A 19439-nucleotide genomic window follows, 5' to 3' on the forward strand; every position below is an offset into this window, starting at 1 on the left:
TGTTCAGTGAGAAACTATTCAGGTGAGAAAAGAACAATGGAACACAGAGAACAGAGCTGTAGCTTGAACCTAGAAGTCACACAGAAGTAACACACTGAAGTTACACTGAGGACCTGCATGACCCAGGGTGTCCTGTTTGTGCCAATCCCCCAGCCCAGGAGGTGTCACAGTGCCCTTGCTGCTTGCAGGCACCAAATCAATGATTTCCAAGGCAGACACAGCTACAGCATTATCCAGCTGAAAACAACTGACTAGGCAGCAAGGCTACTACTGCTGCAAAAACTAGATCATTTCTAGTATTGGAAGCTTTTAATGCTTCTTGACATAGGGCACCAAATACAGATGAGTTAATTAACCTTCTAAATATGGCAGATACTGTATAAATAAGGAAATCTTTACAGCATTAATGTCTGCAGAGCAAAAATTTCAAAGTATTACATGATAAGATTACATAATAGGATAAAAGCACTAGCAACAACATCCATACTACACTGTGGCAACTTTGCAGCCATTTCACTCATGAAGTCTCACTGAACACAAACAATTCAGCTAGATTAAAGTAGAGCTATGGACAGCTACAAGTACATTTTGTTCAATTAACAGCAAAAAATATGTAAACCACACATAGGGACTTTGAGTTAGAACTGTTATGCTTATTTGCTTCCAATCTTCTTCTATAAACAATATGACAACACAGCAAAGGAGTAACAGCAACTGAGCAATTTTCTTAACCAATTTTTAAACCACACTGGTGTCTTAGAGGGTTTTTATGAAGTATGGTATTTTTGTCACTTCTTTTATACACAATCAGATGCTCCGTAAATTAGCAGGCCAGAGCATCTCATAGATTAGAACTCACCTGGACTCTTTAAAATGGGGGAACAGCGTCAATGGGGTTGGCACAAAAGTTATGCTATCTGGTCCAAAGAGTCTTTGGATGGTCAAGGTTGGAAGGCATGTCCAGAGATCACCCTGTCCAGCCCTCACTGTTCAAGCAGGGTTACCCAGAGACAGGTGGCTTTTGAATAATTCCAAGGATGGAGAGTTCATGACCTCCAGGGGAAATCTCACAGCAAATAAGCAGTTTGTGATGTTCAGAAGGAACCCTCTGGGTTCCATTCTGCACCCACTGTCTCTCTAGTTGTGCTTCAGGACCCACTAAAAAGAGCCCAGCTCCACATCCTTCCTTGTGATAGTTGTTTTCTGCTGATATTAAAAATAAAAGATCCCCCAAAGCCTTCTCCCCTGCAGGCTAAACTGCCCCAGCTTTCTCAGCCTTTGCTCACTGCAGAGCTGCCCCACCCCCTTCACCCTCTCTGTGGCTCTTGGCCCCACTATGTCCAACACATCCACATCTCTCCTGGACTGAGGAGCCAGGAGTGAACAGAGACCTCCAGGCTCAGCAGTGCTGAGCCAAGGAAAGGATCCCCTCCTGGAGTAGCTGGCAATAGTTTGCCTCATGCAGCCCAGGAGAGCACTGCAGATGCCTTTGCTGCAAGGGCACACTGCCAGAATGGGAGCTGAAATCTCAGCGACTCCCAGTGCTTCCTGCCAACACCTTCACAAGGTGCTCTGATGCAAAGGGAACACACAGCAGGGCAGGGAGGCTTCCACACATCAGAGTGAAGAGGCACACAGCATTTCCTGAGGCCATGTACCCACAGTGCAACTCTTTCTTTCTTACCACAGCAATTTGGCTTCTGTTAGTGCTGAGGAAAACATCATTTCTACAAAAGAATCACAAGCAATGTACACTAAAAAAAAAAAATAAAAAAAATTAAGTTGGTGAATAAAGGAGATTGAAAGTTTACCTGGTTTCACTTCTGCACTTAACTCCTGTAGCTCTGCATTCAGCCACACTGCAGCTGGGCAGCACAACTGCTCCACAAGTTATGACTGTACAAGATACAATTTTGATCCATCTCTTTTCAATTGGCTTCTCCTTTCCCAAATACACTGTGGATATTCCTGGAAGCTTATTTGAACTGACACTGAAGAAATAAACCCTATGCAGCTACTACATGCTAGACCTGAACTGTTGTGGAGGTTTTGGAGGTAACTTTGTTGTGGAATTATTGTTTTCTTCTCCTTAATTACCTTTAGTCACATGTCAAGTGATTCACCTAAGGAAACCTGTCCACAAATTTAAAGTTTTACTATGACAAATCACTTTGTATTTAAGTTCATTATTTATCAAGACATACAGAATGAATTAAGTTACTTACACCACCTTTCTTTTGGGTCTCTCTCCTTACTCACTGGTCCCAAAATGGCTGTTTTTAATGCAAAATAAACATCCAAACAAAACTACTTAGCAAATGCCATGCCCATAAACACAGGGGCATAACATTGTGGAATTCTACACATACTATAAACAAATACTATTCTACATAGTTAATAGTATTCTACATAGTTATATTTATCCTTACATAACTCTGCACCAGAACCCCAGCATCCCTTCCTATGTATTTTTAGAACTTAACGTTTGCTAAGAATAAAATGATGCACAGATGGATCCCTGGATTTCATTGCCTCACTAAACCCTTAAAATATACAGATATCATTCTAGTCAAGACCAGAAACATTTTTGGAACATCGATTTTTTTGCTTAACAGAAAGAAATTTCTTACTCAGCTGTGATTGCTGAAAGAAAAATTAGTACATTTTGACAGAAAACTAGATATAAGTAAATCTTTGATCTTCTTGGATTAAATTTTTTTTTTCTAACATTTCATGCAGATTTTTCCAAAGTCTTTGAAATTACATGAAGGTATTCACAGAACATTCGGCATTTAACTTCATTTCCTGAATAGAAAAATTACCATCTATACTCCAAATAACTCATTTCTTATGACAATTGAGAAAGCAAGGAATTAAAAAGTGCTTACTAATGAGTCATCCATTTAGCGTGAAAGTCTCAAATGTTGGGAAGGCCTTTAAAATTTTCATTTTTTAAACTCCATATACATAATTACCCAACAGTCTAAAAGTGAATTTTGTTATATATTCCCATGGCACAAAGGTCATCACCGTCTCCTGAAGAAAAAAGGTTTGGAAAAAAACTCAAGACCTAGAAAATTATTTTATTTTAGAACTTGATCCAGATTACACCATCCAGACTGTTATACAGACATCACCCTGCTATGAAAAAAAACATTTTGAGATAGTAAAAAAACTCTAGCAGTAGTTTACATAGACTGTTCTTTAGGAAATTACTCTGTACCACACTGAATTTTTTCCTAAGGCTTGTTTGCAATTTGGTTTGAAAGAGATAACAGTTTATGCAAAGAGAACATGAAAAATGAATTAACTGCAGACTAAAAAAATCTATAAAAGTCCATAATCTCTTGCTGGGTATATTACATCAGAGCACCCTTCTGGCATTTTCCCTTTTGGTTTATTAGCTCATAAAGAAAACCCACAGTCCTGGAAAAACGACAGAGGCAGAAAATACTGTGCTGTAGCTAAGTGAGATGGCATAAACTGGCCACAGCAAGTTCGAGACTCCTGTTGCACTGACTCTTTGTTTTCACAGCTTTCTAAATAAGAACATCTGTTTTGTAACTACAAAAGCAGCCTTCAAGCAACCACTGGTTTCTGAAAGCAGCGACAAGTCTAAAAAAAAAATTAAGCCAACCTGTTTTGCAGAAGGAACATGACAAAACTATTTCTGCAAGAGTCCTTTACACTGAAGGGAACATGGCCATCCTTTAGCTGTGTGAGCAGCTCTGGGCTCCCTGCTGCCACACCACTGAGGCTTCCTGACGACTGAATTAATACCCTGAACATCTTCCCTTCGGCCACCTGCTGTAAGAACCTGCCCCTTGCTGCTTAGGAGCTCTGACAGCAGCTTTAAATGCCAGCCGAGGCGTTTGAGGCTCTGCATTGATACCACCTTCCCTGTACACAGCAGCAGCTCCGCGGAGCCCGGAGCCCTGGAGTGGGGCCGTGGCTGTGCAGGGCACAGCGGGCGGCAGGGCAGGGCCGGGCACAGCCGGAGCCCCGCACCGGAGCTGTTCGCTGTTCCTTGGGCACGACTCCCCCCCAGTGGTTGTTATTTTCACTCCAACGTCAGCTCAAAGGCTGCCGCAGCTCTTCAGCCTGCGGGGAAAACGCAGTAGCACTTGCCAGTATTAAGGCTGATAAATCAAGAGGAGAGGTAAGAGGCTGTCAGAACTGAAGTGTGATTTTGTATTAGCCAATCTGTGTTATGTACACGCTGCACAGGAGCTCTGATGGAGTACTCGTGCAGAAGCCTGCACAAAGGGAATCTAACAAAATTGTTGATCTGAATTACTCCTTTTCAATTGAAGTGGTTTTAATTATATATTCATTTTCTTTTACGGCCTGAGAAAGCAAACTTCTTATTTTAAGAAGTGTTTTTTTGTTCACAAACAGGTGATTACTTTGGTTTTCCTATTTGCCAGGAGTAGTCCAATTACATGCACATCATTAGAATGTGATCAACAACCCTCAAGACCATATGGTAAAACTATTCCTAATTGCAATGAAAATGCAGTAAAAGTTCAAAGTGTACCAAGTTCTGTGGCAGATATGCATTCTGACCACCCCAGAATGTCCAACAAACACAGCAGCATCCCTCCCCTGGTACCTGCAAAGCTCATACTGCAGTAGTGGCAGGGGTGTACGTGTATATACATAAAACCAGATTGAAAAGATTCACTGAATGGGCAGAATAGTTTTTTAATTTTCACTTATTTATATTCAGACACATTTTCTGTTTCCTTGAGGGTTTTTAGACTGGTTCATTGACAGTTTCTACCACTGCAAAACTACTTGCCTATGATAAAACAGTAACTTTTTCTCTTAAAATCTGAGAATTGAAGCACTAATGCACACAACAACGACTTGCTTTCCTCATCTCCATTTCTGGCACATTTTGGCCTGAACTCCATGCGGGTATTTTTGCATAACATTATGGTTGTATTTTCTGTACATGGCTTGATCACAAGAAAGCCTCAACAAGGTGCTTTTTATTTTTTGTATTAAAAAACCACAAGAATCACATCTAGAAATGGAGAGTGGCACTTAATTCCTTCAGAATTGAGTGCTTTGAAATCCACACAGAGTAATACAAAGCATGCTGGCCCGACAGCTCACTACCTACCATGCTACACTTTAGAGAACTACTGCCTACAGACCAGAGGAACAAGGTCATCAGCAAACTTCTAACCATCCTATCAAAAGAAAGGAGAAATAGAAAACATGTTGAAAGTTATGAGTATGTCAGAACAGTGCTTGCTACTCATTTAAACAAAATATTTTATACCTTTATGAACAAACTCTGCTTGCTCATAGCCTACTCTCACACTGCAGAAAGGGAAATTCTGAGCTCCTTGCCCCAAGAACAATGCCAGCCTCCCTCACCTTCCCTGGTGGGATAGACAGTTTTGCATCCTATACACAAATTCATCAGAAAACACATCCTCAAGGAACTCTGATAGTGTTTTTGGGGTTGGGGATGTTGTTAAACAGAAGACAGCAGCACCAGCTTTATGGGCTCTCAGGAAACTTTTCCTGCTCAGTGATAGTTTTCAGCACTTGTGAAAAACTGTTCTCTCCTCTTATTGGCATGGTTTAAAACTGGGTAGTTGTTACTACCACAGGCCACTCCATACATTTATGCCCATTAAATAATGGAAATTACATTTATGGAAATTATATTTAAATGCCACCAAAACAGAAAACAAGTTTCCAGTCTCTCAAAATCAAAGCAACCCCACAGGCTTTTACCCCAGTGAGTCCCACATACGGATGAGGGACTGGGGGACGAGTAAACTTTATTTCAGTGAGACTGACACAGCTGCATAGATATTACTGCAATAGCTTATGTCTGAATTGACTTTTCAAAACTGCCTAGAACCACGAAGATGTCAATTATTAAGAAAAAATGAAAGTCTGTATATGAAATGTATCTGAAGGATGTGCAAGCCCACTCTCATCACTCCTGCATTCTCAGCAGACATGTGAAGGGCAATAAAAACCTTCAGTGTGTTGCTGAAAGAAACAAAAAAAATGATGCCAATACTGGCAGCACCACTGGAACTGCCACTGCTATTCAGGGAAAAGGGCTGCAACTCTTCCTTCTGCCACAGGCTCTGGCTTTTCTAGAGGGGCAGCAGATTATTGTTTGCATAGCTCATTTCAAAGCATTATTTCCTATATAGTAAAGTTTGCATCTGCATATATCTTGTGCCTTTACACAGCTTTTAGACAAGACAAGCTGAAAACAATTAGCAAAAGATTAATTTTAAGCAACTATTTCCTGAGCACTAAGCTAATTTCCCCGAGGTACTGCTTTACTAACATGCTACTTCAGTTAACAAATATGCAAACTTCTCTATAATTAATGTAGTTAATTCTATCTTACCTTTTTACTTTGCAATGTGAAATTTTTGGTCATGAATTCAGAAAGGACAGAAGTATCATTAGGAGGGAAATGACTGCAGTCAGTTTCACTGTAACACCACCTACCACCCAAAGTTCTCTATCAGGCTCTGTATTAGGAATGTCTTCTACCAAAGACATTTCTCCTCATCTTCTTTCTACAAGGAATAATTTTCAATGTCAGGTTTCACTCTGGCAAGATCATCTAAATCTTTGGCAAGGCTTTTAAATGTATGTAATTTAGTATCACCAGTAGTATGTAAAGATATAAAAGAACCTATCAGACTAAATACCTGATCTCATGTTCCTTAAATTCTACAGCCTGTTTCTTTTAGCTCTTCCCCCAAATTCTAAGTCCCAAAGCTGAAAGGGAAGTAGGCAATATTTTTTCTGAGAAAATATTGCTTACTTTTAATATAATTTACAAACTAATACCTTAACCAAAGTGCTTTCAACCAGCACTTACCTTACCTGGCTGTAATTTATTTTCACAGCCTATCTACTGTGCTCATCAACTTTTGCATAAAACACGTAAGTGGTGCAGAATACTGTAAAAATAACGTAATACTATGTGTATTTATTCTCAGATTCTTGCTCACAAGATCATAAGGCACAGTTTGTAGATAACGAAAAACATTTTTACCCAATCATTTGATATTGCCAAGGGATGGAACCAGTAGCCAGAGAAGTCCATACATTCACCCACACCACCACAGCACTCAGCAAGGCTTCTACAAATGCCTTCCTCAAGTGACTTAGATACTAAGAACATATTTTGTAGATCAGCTTACCAACATCTATTCTCCAAAGCTGTATGGCTTTAACTTCCATCACCTGTTCCGGGTTTCATTGTAGCACAGAATCTTCAACCACACCCTACCACTGCTGATTTGCTTCACCTAACTCTGGTTGGGAGGAATGGATTACTTTTACAGATGTAACTGTTTCTGTATGTATCACTGAATATTTACTGCTACTTTTCTTGGAAAAATAAAAATAATACTAATTTTTTTTTTTTACAAAAACCCAAATCAGAGAGAAACAGCAATTCTGTGTCCCCTCTCTGTTTCCAACATTGAAGGCTCTTGTTAAAAAATGAACACAAGACTTGAGATTTACATTTGTAACACTTCTGTACAATTTGCAGGGCCAAAGTTGACCAGGACACCACTGAGACAAATAGGAAGAACTGAGAGGTGCAGTTTTTGAACTTCACATTAAATAATAAATAGAAACAATATTAAGGCTTTACAGGTGAACTTACCTCCTGTAGATCCTAGCCTACATAAAATACATAAGGAATGCAACCAGTTGCAAGGATAAAGATTTCTAAACCACTATTATTTTAAAACAAATGTGTTATTTTAGCTTAGTTATTCTCACTGGCCATGTTTTAACCTAAAATAATGGGATTTAACAAGAAAGAAGGCATGCACACGGCTCACATTAGACATTTTGACAAACTTTCCTACAGGCATACAGCAAAAGACAATTTCTCCAACAGGTTGCTTTGCAGTATAGAATTGCCACATTTTTGAACAGCATCAGTTTCTCATCTCACTTACAAAACGACAACAGAGCAAAAGCTGTTATATTTTTTCAATTTGATAGAAAGGCATAACCCTATGCTCTTTAAAAACACAAGAGCAAAAAGATGTAATCTGGATCATTACAGTAAAATCACCAAAGGACAGTTACCCCTTATAGCATGCTCAGGATGCCCAAGACACAAAGAAACACCAGGTCCATGCAGTGTAATGCCAGGCTGCCTCAACTGTGACTGACTGACTCCTGTAGTGTTTCACATGGTCCTGGTTTTGGCTGGGATAGACCTAATTTTCTCCTTAGTAGGTGGTACTGTGCTGTGCTTTGAACTCCATTACATCACTGTTGATAACACTGATGTTTTTGTTTTGTCAAGTAGTGCTTACCATAGGCCAAGGACTTTTCATGTCTTATGCTCTGCTAGTGAGATAAGCCATGAGGAGGAATAGGAACAATAGTAAGTGCATCTTAGTAAGTGCCTAAGTCATGCCTGAGAAACAAAACTTACTTGTAAGAAGAAGTACGAAAAGGAAACATCAGGGTTATGTACTGTTTCCCAGCATGTAAAAAAAAAATCTTTTAGAACTTATTTTCCCTCACAGAATTATACTGGTTATCCACGGAATACTCCAAGCAGGTAATGAGATTCTGCGGGAATAACTTCAAAATAGTAGAGCTATACTATGTGTAAATCTATATGCTAGAACTCTACCACGGTTTTTGGAAGATTAGGTGTCACAGGTAAACTAGCCCAACATAATGAACCAAGAGAGAAATCCACCTCTCATAGCTGTACTGAGTAATTCCAATGGATCCACACTGGAGTTCATCATTTCAGAAGCTCTGCTGTAGACAGCTCCAACTGACTCCACAAAGGAGTTCTACTACACGTAGGAACATATGGCAGAATCCAGCAGTCTACTTACACAGAAAAAAATACAATCAAAACTGTGTTAAGTACACATAAATGCATTTCAGAAATAATAAGGTACTACAATCATCTTTATTATTTTAAAAACAGTTTTATTCTGTATATTTAGAAACGTGTAATTTTAATAACTGCAGAGGAAAAAAAAATCAGCCACACCTGAATAGCTAATAACTCATTAACAGAATGCAGTGGTATATTATCTAAACAGTAGTAGTGCCATTGTGCCGTAATAAATTGTCTATTAGTAAAAAAATACATTTCAGGGCACATAGTACAGCATCCTTATGACAAATTACAGTAGGGATACTTTTCAAGAATTTAATCAAAGTAGAGAATTCCGAGTTATATTCTTTAAATGCAGCACTTTAAAAGGTAACAACTTTGTGCATTTTTAAAAAATGTCCTCGTTCATATATTGTAGAAATGCTGCTTTATTGCTGCAGATGTCAAAGTTCAAGGCTCAAAAGGTATGAGAATACAAAGATATCCTTAAGAAACTTCGTTTGTTTTTATATATATTTATATATATAAAAAGGTAAAGCTTATAAAAGTTAATTTACAAACCAAAAACAAAAGTGGTATGCACGCATTATATACAAGCGGTCTATAACATCTATAAATTTTCAAATGCATAGCAGAAAACATACCATCATTTTCTTCTGGTTTTCTTCTGGCTGATGAACACAAACAATGCTTGTTCTCTAAACCAAACTCAATTTTTTGTTGTTGCTCCCCCCCATCCCAGTCTCTCATGATATAATATCTAAGTAAGCACAAAAGCCATACAAACTTAATACAGAGAACTATGAGAGCTAAGACTATTAAAAACATGAGGGTAAGGCATCCCTGCTGGTTAATAGGTCTGTAATAATGTGGTTAATTTACAAATCCACAGAGGCATCTGAACCATAGTCATCCCACATGCTTTTCCCCCTCCCCCCTGTTCTCAGGACAATGTTTCCATATACAGTAAGTAGATGTGTTTGCATTACCTCTCAGCAGAGGAAAACATCTAAACTGTGCTACCCCAAGCTGACTGCCATTTCATTGGACATGTACACCAAAAGTCATTTAAAAACCAGAGACCAAAAGGTAGTCTTGTGAGTTAAAAACACACAGTTGCAAAAATGCAGGCCAAAATCTGTGGTTTTGACACTGGAGTATGAAACAAATTTAGCTCCTCTGTGTATAGTTTCATTGGTACTTCCAGATAACAACAAAATACTAGTAGTGTCCTTCAACAAAGAAAAAAAAAGAAACAACAAAAAATAAACAAAAAAACCCCCAACACACAAGAACAACCAAACCAAAGCATACAGAACCTGCAAAACTCCACCTTGTTCCCCCTGTACACTCCCTGCTTGTGGCATGTATTGTGACCATGGTTCAAAGAGTGTACTTGCTAATTCATTGTTAGTTAAAGCAAGATGCTTAAACACTAAGATCCATTATCACTTATAGAACAGTTAATACTTGATAGAGTGGTTCAGTTTATATGTAAGGTCCATCTCAGTTTCATATTATTTACTCAGTCAGCTAACTTAATATTTAGAAGTGGTCAATTAGGACTGAGACACAGTTTGCTCCAACAAGATAGTTTGGATCCCCGGGAAGAGACTTGTTCTGCCAGGTTTTGGGGTCACCTGTGGGAGGAAAACACAATGCTGGTGTTTAGTATCTGCTGTCACACAGTGTACATCTTGAAACAACCAAGCTTTTGGACAGGAGCTTTTAAGTTCTGAAGCAACACCTCTTTTGGATTTTTTTCCTTTGTTGCTGTTTTGTTTGATTGTTTTAAAAACCCAGCAGTTTGCATGTTATTAATAAAAAATATCCCTTCATTTTCATATAGCATAGGATAAGGTCAGTTATTCAAAACAGATGCTGTGGCATTCAGGAACTGGTAAATATCACTCATACTACTCTACAGCACCAACATAGTGCTTTCCATTTGAGACTTATTAAGAGTGAATCAGGTGTTCACTGGTTCCTTCCTAAAATGCCAATGACAAGAAAAAAAAATTTAGAAGCTAATGTGGGTAAGATGCATTTGAAGTGTCTTGAAACAGTTCTGAGCACAGATGAAGGCAAATCAGAAGTCATGTTGTAACTAAGCACTATGACACATTGGTAGTTTTATTTTCTATGATGAAAATAATTGTAGATAAGATTGTAGTAATTTTGCAGCTACAGCCAGTATATGTGTTTAAAAACCTGAAATACTAAAAGTATTCCAGTTAATTGGTACATAAAAATCTTTACAACAGAGCTTATCTACTCATGGTCAAAGGTTCTGGGTAATAATATGTTACAGCAGGTCATCAGCTGCCATCTCACCAGACCAAAGGTTACATTCCCTCTGCACAATTGTCTCTTAAGTGGAGACAGTATTCTTCATTCACCCACCTACAATCACTACCAAGTGTTGCCACTACACAAAAGGTGTGATCATCCCATTATGGTAGAAAGTGAAAAATGCACTGAAGTTCTCTTAAACCTTTCAGATAAATTACATTAAATAGCTTGGCCAAATAAATCTGACTTGAGGAGAAATGTGTAACAAGCTAAAGAACCCAGTCACACACCTGAGACCTCAGTATTAAGTGAGAATGATACAAATTCCACGTAAGTTTCTTCAACTCATGAAAACAAAATGAAGTACACAATGCACTGAGTTATGGCAACATCTAACATAGTGACAAAGAATAGAAGTGGCCAGTGTTTAGTCAGAGAATACAAACAAATTTACTGCAACCAGCTGAGACTGCTTATTTTAGTCAAAAACCTCAATAATGCTGGAGAATTTTTCCTTTTATAGATTCAGGAAATTCCATTCAAAACTTATATGACCAAATGTATTAAAAGGGTAGAACAGGACTGTAAGATGGTCGGGTCCTAGTCTTGCACATGAGACAGGCAGACTTGTTTCCAACCTTTCCTTCTAAATACATAGTAAGGATACATAGCTATTGAGGATGTTTTTCCCATATTTTCTCATACAACTGCTTTGAAAAGGAAAATAAAGAGATCACTCAGTATTTTTTATGTTCTAATCAATGTGGCCATAAAAGGCAACTTTTTTTCCCAGTCAGCTTTAATACCAGAATCAGTTAAGCTTTTGCAGGGGCTGAACAGTAAAATACCAATGTATGAGGCTTAAATGTGGCAGAAAGGATGTTAGTAAGTGCAAATGAATGTCACTTTTAGGACAGAACATGGATACACTGAGAAAAGATGAGGTAGAGCAGACGACTGAAGAGAGAAAATCTCCAGAATTACATAAATTGTTATAATAAAGCCACCCCAAGAATCAGAGTCCCATAAGCAACTAATTTAGAAAGAGAGAAAACAATTATTTATTTAAGACACAGTATGGTCTACTTACATATCATAAGACAGAATTGCCTAGTTTTTAAGTTTGTCTCAAAAGAGCAATGTTATGATATACATCCCATTTCAGATTAACAGAATGTGGTGTTATATTTACAGTACAGAAAGTGTTAGGGTTTAAATATACACGCTCTTGCTTTCACCCACACATGCACGCACACACACATCCCACTTTGGAAAGGGAGGAAAATGTCTCAGTAACTTCAGTTATTGTTTAGATCATTTGAGTCCTCTCCCTTCACTTCAAGTAAGTTCATGAACAGGTGCTATTAGTTACAAAGGAAGTGCTGTGTTGGTTTTGTACATAGTTGTTGTATCTTTTGGGACCCTATTGTTTATGAGCCTGTGTTTTAACACGGCCATGTATACACACATTGTTAAATAGATGCATGCAACACATGCATAGAATAGCTTATAAAAAACAACTAAAAATTATTGCCATTAATACCTCTAGATTATTGATTCCCCATGAAGAGGATTGATGCTTTAATCTTTCAAAGCATCAGTGCTTTGGTGTTGACAGTGATAGATACATTAGTGACAGAAGATATGCGTACATGGTGGTTTAAATGCTGTATACAGAAATACATTTTTCACTCAGTACTCAGATCACATGTGCACATTAATGGCTTGAATCTTCTACCATAAATTTTGAAAGTAGCTGAATAAAATCTTAAGACTTTCCCCAGATGTGCAAACATTCCTTTTTAAATCTCTGTAACCTTACAGCCGTTTCATGAAATTGCTTGAAACTTGCCCAGAATTCTCAATTAGGCTCCTCACTGACAATTCCAGCCAATACATTCTCTCCCTCATCCCAGAAAGCCACAGTGAGGTAAAAACGAACAGGTAAATAAAATTGCAACCTAGTTGCAACTTTTACTATCAACCAGAAACTTCTGGATAAAGGCAGTAGAGGAGAGATAGGTAGGAGCAAGCAAGAAAAGTCTTTTGGAAAAACCAGCTACATTAGAATAAACTGTAAATGCTTTTACTGAACACTATAGTTTTCTTAAATGACCGAATTGTTAGCATCAACTTGCACACATGGAAACAGTTAACAAGCGTTAAATCATGATTTATGAGCATGCAGATTGTTAAGATTTGCCAGAGTCCTATATGGTTAATTAAGCAACAGACAAACACCAGTTATGTTACAAAGGCCAATCAGAGGTACATATTCATTTCCTCTCAATTTTAGTGCGACTATCATTTCAAGTGTATTCAGCTGCAGCAGTCCTCAAGAAAGAAGACAGAATAGAAAAATACGGTAATATTTAATAGACTAGAGATATTACTCTTTTTCTGCTATCATGGTTCTAGCTATGAATTTGCACCATGAGTAAATGTAAGAAAGACATTTGTAATGAAAGTGAAATGGGAGAGTTTGACACAAATACAATGATTGAGTTTTTATATTACACAGCATCACCTTTAGCCAAAATTACTTAAATTATACGATAGCACCCAAAAGCCCCAAAAGGACAGAGGGAGGACAGCATACCCGACGAGGAGTCGGAGGATTTTAGAGCAAAAGACCAACCATCAGGGGTCATAGACGCACAGTGTGGCAGGCGCAGCTCCACTGGCTTCAGGAATTTTAGTCCATGAGGCCCACACATTACCAAGGGGCTAAGAAGTGTTTCACCTGGGGTTAAGAGAAAAAAAATCTGTTACTGTCTTGTTAAATACATTCAAAGTATTACACAAAGATACCACAGAGCTACTCGGTAACTCAGTTTAGAGAAAAATATGAACATTTAGATCTGTCAGTAAAGAAAAGAACAAGATTGTTTCTCACTCAAGTGACTTCAGTAGACCACACTACAATCTCAAAATGAAAACTGTTGAAGCATATTAAGCTTACTTTCATATTCTGTTTTGTTCTTGTTAGAAAATAATTGTATTAAATAACAGAAGAATGTACAGTGCCAGCTGTTACCTTTCTCTTTATCCAAAGGTGGAAGTATACTGTTGTCTCTGCAGACTTTGAAATATATTTCTTGCTCTATTCCCTCTGGAATGGCTCCTTGTGGTATAATAATACTAACTCCAGTCTCTATGGAGCTCAATACACCACCATTGCTGTTAAATACACCTCTTGCTGTGGCTACAACAGTGTGTCCATCTTCCTCCTCCTCATCCTCAAGTGCAGTAGGGCTGAAAAGACAGAAAACCTAGCAGTTTTATCAATATTTCCTTCCTGAAACTCTGTGGCAAAACACCCAACTCCACCCAAAAAGAACCCAACAAAAAAACAAACAAACAAACAAAAAACCAAAAAAACCCCAAAACAACTCAAAACAAAGAAAGAAACCCTCCAACAAACAAAAAACCCCCAAAATCTCACAAACTCTGAAAATATTTAGCAAGTAGTTAAAGCAAAAATTCAGACCACCTGAATCTTGTGTTTCCAACTGACTGCTTCTGGCATTATAAAGAGCTTACCCCAGCTATACATTCAGCTTCATAAAAATAAATGCAACTAACACAGGAAAGTTTATTTTTTAGCACCAAACCTCATTTTGACTTTAATACCAGAAGAACTAACAATTTTTATTCGAGTAACATTGAGCCCTTTTACTTACATATAGAAAACAAAGCTTGGGGAAAAAAAATTACACACGTTTTTCCAGGTTGCCAGGCTATAACTGAAAAGAAATTTGCAACTTAAAGGTACCTTGATGAAGTTTTCAGAAAAGTTTCAAAATAATTTCAAGGAACCAGTAACTGCAAAATGTAGCAGTTTACAGAACTACCTAGCATAAAACATTTCTCAGGTGCTTAAAACATAGGACAAACAGCAAAATTTTAAGTCTGGTTCATCCATTATTATTATTATCTTGAAATAAAATATTAATAAAACAGTGTTCTGCAAAAACAAATAGCTGAAGATTGTAACAGTACCTGTTGCTCTTGACATAGTTCTTATACATTACAGCATATTAGGCAAGCACAAGCTGCCATTAAGCAGCTGCTGGTTTGTCTCACAGTAAAGAGCACCAATATGAAACTACAAAAGTTATTTCCTCTTTTCACAAGTATTTTTAAAGTATCCCTTATTCACATATCCCATGAGGTCTCTCTAAGCACATAACAGATACAATTTGGTGCAACAGCTATCTTTAGAAATTAATTCCTTTTCTGGAAATAGATTGTCAGGGCAAGTTATTACTATCTACCAGAAAATTTATAATTTAGTGTGACAAATAAGAAGTAAAAGCCATGCCACTCTCTAATAACAGCATGCAAGACAGCAGAGGAACATAGAACACATTTTAAGTATCTATCTTTTGGCAGAATTTAGAATGATAGCATCAAGCTTTCCACTATTACATCAACAGAAATTAGAAGCAGAATAAAAAAAGCTGTATTTTTCACAGGTTTCAGAGATGACCTATAGATGTACAAGTGGAAAGAGAAGGAGCAGCAGCTTACCTTACAGGAATGGCTTTAGGCACAGCATTAACATTATTTGGTTGATATTTGGGCTTGTCGACCTGTACAGCATGGGTGTCCATTCCACTCTCAAAGTCAGGAGGCTGTGAGGAACTGTGTGCTTTCAAAATTGGTTGAGGAGAATTTGAAGATTTTGATGGCAACTCTGGTTTATGCTGAGCTTCATTTGGCAAGAGATTGTGGTTGAATTTTGGACTTTCAAACTTGCGCTCAAAGGGCCGTGCGGCGCTCGTGTAAGGTTTGGTTGAGAAGCGGTTGTAGGAAGGAGTGACTGTTTTCTGAATCTGCTCAGTTCCATTCACAGGGCCTTTGTCAGGGAAGCTCTTCTGAGGGTAAAAAGTGGACTGCACAGTGTCCTCTCTAGAGGATCTGAAAATTGATGACTTATTCTGAGGTGGAGGAGGGTCAGACACAGAGTTAACTGCAATAAAAATGAAAATACTTGAACTTGTCAGCAGCCACCAGAAATGTCTAGTCACATACACTGAGGCATAAGAACACATTTTAGTCAATTCTTAATCTTCAGTATAAAATATACACAGGTTCAGCTTCACTCTCTTTGATATCTGTCCTCCTATTGCCTTTTGTACATCTGGGCAAGTTATCTAACATTTCATTAAACATGCTGGAGACAATGGTATGACCTTTCAATAAAAAGCTTAGACTAATTTATATAATTATCAACCCCCCAGAAAAACAGTACTGAAATACCATTGTGCACTTGCACAAACCAGAAAATTCAATTGAACTGGGCAATCTCCTCAATGTGAAAGCAAAAACAAGTTTTTCTTTTGTTTCTAGAAGCCTTCAACTATTACTCATGTCAGAAGAATTCTAGTCCAAAGCACAGGGAGTTTTAATTCATCTTTGCTGAGACAGTATGGGTACTACTAACACCTAGAAGCTACCTGGTTTCAGACAGAATTACAAAATAATTTCATAAAACTCAATCTCACTACAGTAAATAACTATTTTCAATAAGAATTGTTCTACGTTTCAGTTAGAGAACAGCATAGCTACATATGTAGACATGCTGAGCAACCTCACAAGCACCTGGGAAGCAATAGCTGCTCCTACAAAGGTCAACTCTGTAACTGCTCACCTTCAGAAAGTGCAGGTTTGTGGTGTGCTGGGAGAGACAGGACAGGACTATTAATTGACTGTGGCTGTGTGTACTGGACTGAAGGAGCAGGAGGGGGAGTTGTAACTGGAGGGATTGGCTCATAGCGTTTTTCACCAACAGGTCTATCCATTGGTTCAGTATCAGTTGGTTTCCCCCTGTTGAAATAGAATTAATAAACATTTGACTGTTCAGTTTCTGCATGGCTCCTGCATTCACTGCTATTTTTTGTCTTCTATGACCACCTGATTTCCATCTCTTCCTATAAACACTAAAACATTATTTTCTTGAATAGCCTGTCTCAAGTATAAAAACATTTATTGATAAGCACAAGAGATTCAGACAACATTGATCTTTAGAAGATTAGTAACACAAACCAAAGCAAACAAAAGGCAGATGACATTTCAGGTGTATTTGCATAATTGCCTACTAGATATTAATTTTTCAACTTCAATTGGAGTGATTTCAATGAAAGAGTGTTCTCTAATTTCACGGGTTTCAAAAGAAAAACATAAATTCTCTTTTTGGGAATGTTTTTGAAAAGCATAATTAACCAACAGGACAATGGATTCTAATATAACTTCTTTAAATACACCTAGTATTTGAACAATGCCATCTTAATTAGAAATGTAATCAGCTTAAGCTTCACTAGCTTTATGTGCATAGTGTATGTAACTTTAAAATCGTATTTTCGAAACATTTTTCTTATGCTAGAAATGTTAATCCACAGGTTTACTTCAGAAAATGACTGATTTCACAAACACCTGTAATTTTGGACCGCAATATATTTATTGCGCTTACTTCCAGAATTTGTGTGTTTCAAATTTTAAGTGCACATAATGCCTGTGATGAAATGTAACAGTGAGAGGACACCTGAAAACATCCTCACATCAACAGCAGTCTTACCACTTGATGTTCCTTTTCAAGTAGTCATAGCTAGTGTAAGAGCCAAGAAATCTAGGTGATGGCAAAGCAAACAGCAATAGAAGAATGAAAGAAAATAGTCATTCTATCTTGAGCATATTATTTCTTCACACTTTTTATGTTAGTCCTAGCAGCTGTCATATGACAAGGTTGTTGAAACAGACACTATTCACAGAGAGGTTTCTGACAAAACCTTTACCATATGCATGTGCACAACAATCACATATATTCACTATGAGATCTGGTCAGTGAATTAGGAGGTAGTCAAGATCTTATATTGGCAGAAATTAAAAGTAAGAATGAGAATACACTAAGCCATTTGTTGCAAACTGTATAAACATAGTTATTCAATACATGAAAGAAATTAACAACATGGTCTAATTTTAAACAACTTCTTCAGTCATAACATTGACAGAATGACTGTAGTTTTGTATTGTATCGCCGAGGGCACATTCATAGCAACTGTTTCTCCAGCACTGCCAGTTCATCCAATAAAGCCCACACCATAAAATGCTTCTGGTTGTGTTCAACAGTATCTAAAAGGACATCTCAGAACTGTTCACAAATACTAGGAGAGACAGAGAACCAAAAGTATGGCTTCCCTTGATTTTTTAACACTTACCTTGCTTTTCATGTAGCAAGAAAATACATTGTACATAAGGACAGCTTTCCCTCATTCCTTCACCTTCTGTATGCTCTTATATACTTAACAAGCAACAATTCTAGACACCAACCACCTTGGTGGTTCAGAGGAGTATGCTATGAAACTAAGAAAAGGCTGGTAACTTTTGAAAGTCTGCTTGATCACCACATGAATGAGAAGGATTAGTGATCTAAAAAGCATTTACATGATCTCTAAAACTAGAGTTGCAAAAACGAGATTATTTTATATCTATCTCAAGACTTCCATTCACACAGATTTTATCAAAATCCATTTATCCAGCAACAGGAGTCATTGCTGCTCGCTCATCCCCTGTTGCCTTTATTCCAGGTGGGTAGTAGCTGCTCTCAGAAAAGTGCCAACCTGAAATCACTGCTTCCCAGAGGGAGACAGTAACCAGGGGAGGGCAGCCCCACAAAAGGCCACAGGAAAAACCCAACACACTGCACACTGAGCGGAACTGATGGCAGCATCCCAGGGAACAAATAAATGGGGATGGGTCATCCTTTTGATGAAGGGAGGAGAGAACAAAGCTGTGTTTAGTATGAAGCACATTCTGTCACAGGCTCCTGACCAAGGGTCAGGCACAATCCCATCCACACTGCTCAGAATGTGTATGCAGCCAAAGTGATCCCTTACAGCTTCTGAGTGCGGAAATGAAGTTCTCCTAACTATTGATAGGCTGGGTTTTAACCTGTTTCCCACTTCATCTTCATTGCAAAATTGCTACTCTAATTTGAAAGGAAGCAGAAATGAACCAGTGGGAGTCCGGTTCCAAGCCTATGGGTGCAACACCAACCGCTTTGCAGACATTCAATAGACTCCAGCCAACAGACACGCAGGAGTCTGGATGCTGTTCCTCACTGCCTCCTCAGCTGAGGCTGCAGCTACTCATGTGAGTACTCTTAACCCTACTCAGTACAGAAATCTGCAGTTATCTCACTGCAGCATGTCAAGCTAAAGCAGGTTAACTACACTGAACCAAGCAGCAAAAAATCCAC

At 38.1% G+C, this 19439-nt stretch overlaps 1 protein-coding gene across 13 annotated transcripts in view; it reads right to left on the reverse strand.

The window, feature by feature from the left end:
- Positions 1-8955: 8955 nt before the first annotated feature.
- Positions 8956-19439, reverse strand: part of TJP1 (tight junction protein 1) — a 156850-nt gene continuing 146366 nt past the window's right edge. For 3 of the 13 annotated variants that reach the window (XM_012578081.5, XM_012578092.5, XM_012578090.5), the window contains 6 exons: positions 17760-17810; positions 16836-17011; positions 15713-16154; positions 14217-14434; positions 13779-13922; positions 9867-10527 (listed from right to left, as the gene is read on the reverse strand). In XM_012578081.5, coding sequence (XP_012433535.5) covers positions 10433-10527; positions 13779-13922; positions 14217-14434; positions 15713-16154; positions 16836-17011; positions 17760-17810 — 1126 coding nt within the window. In that variant the 3' untranslated portion in view covers positions 9867-10432. Of the gene's footprint in view, positions 10528-13778; positions 13923-14216; positions 14435-15712; positions 16155-16835; positions 17012-17759; positions 17811-19439 lie in introns of all 13 variants that reach the window. The other 10 variants (XM_012578094.5, XM_030281837.4, XM_032750309.3 and 7 more) reach the window with 8 other exon arrangements.

This window comes from Taeniopygia guttata, chromosome 10 (assembly GCF_048771995.1).
Source record: "Taeniopygia guttata chromosome 10, bTaeGut7.mat, whole genome shotgun sequence".
Classification (NCBI taxonomy): Eukaryota; Metazoa; Chordata; class Aves; order Passeriformes; family Estrildidae; genus Taeniopygia; species Taeniopygia guttata.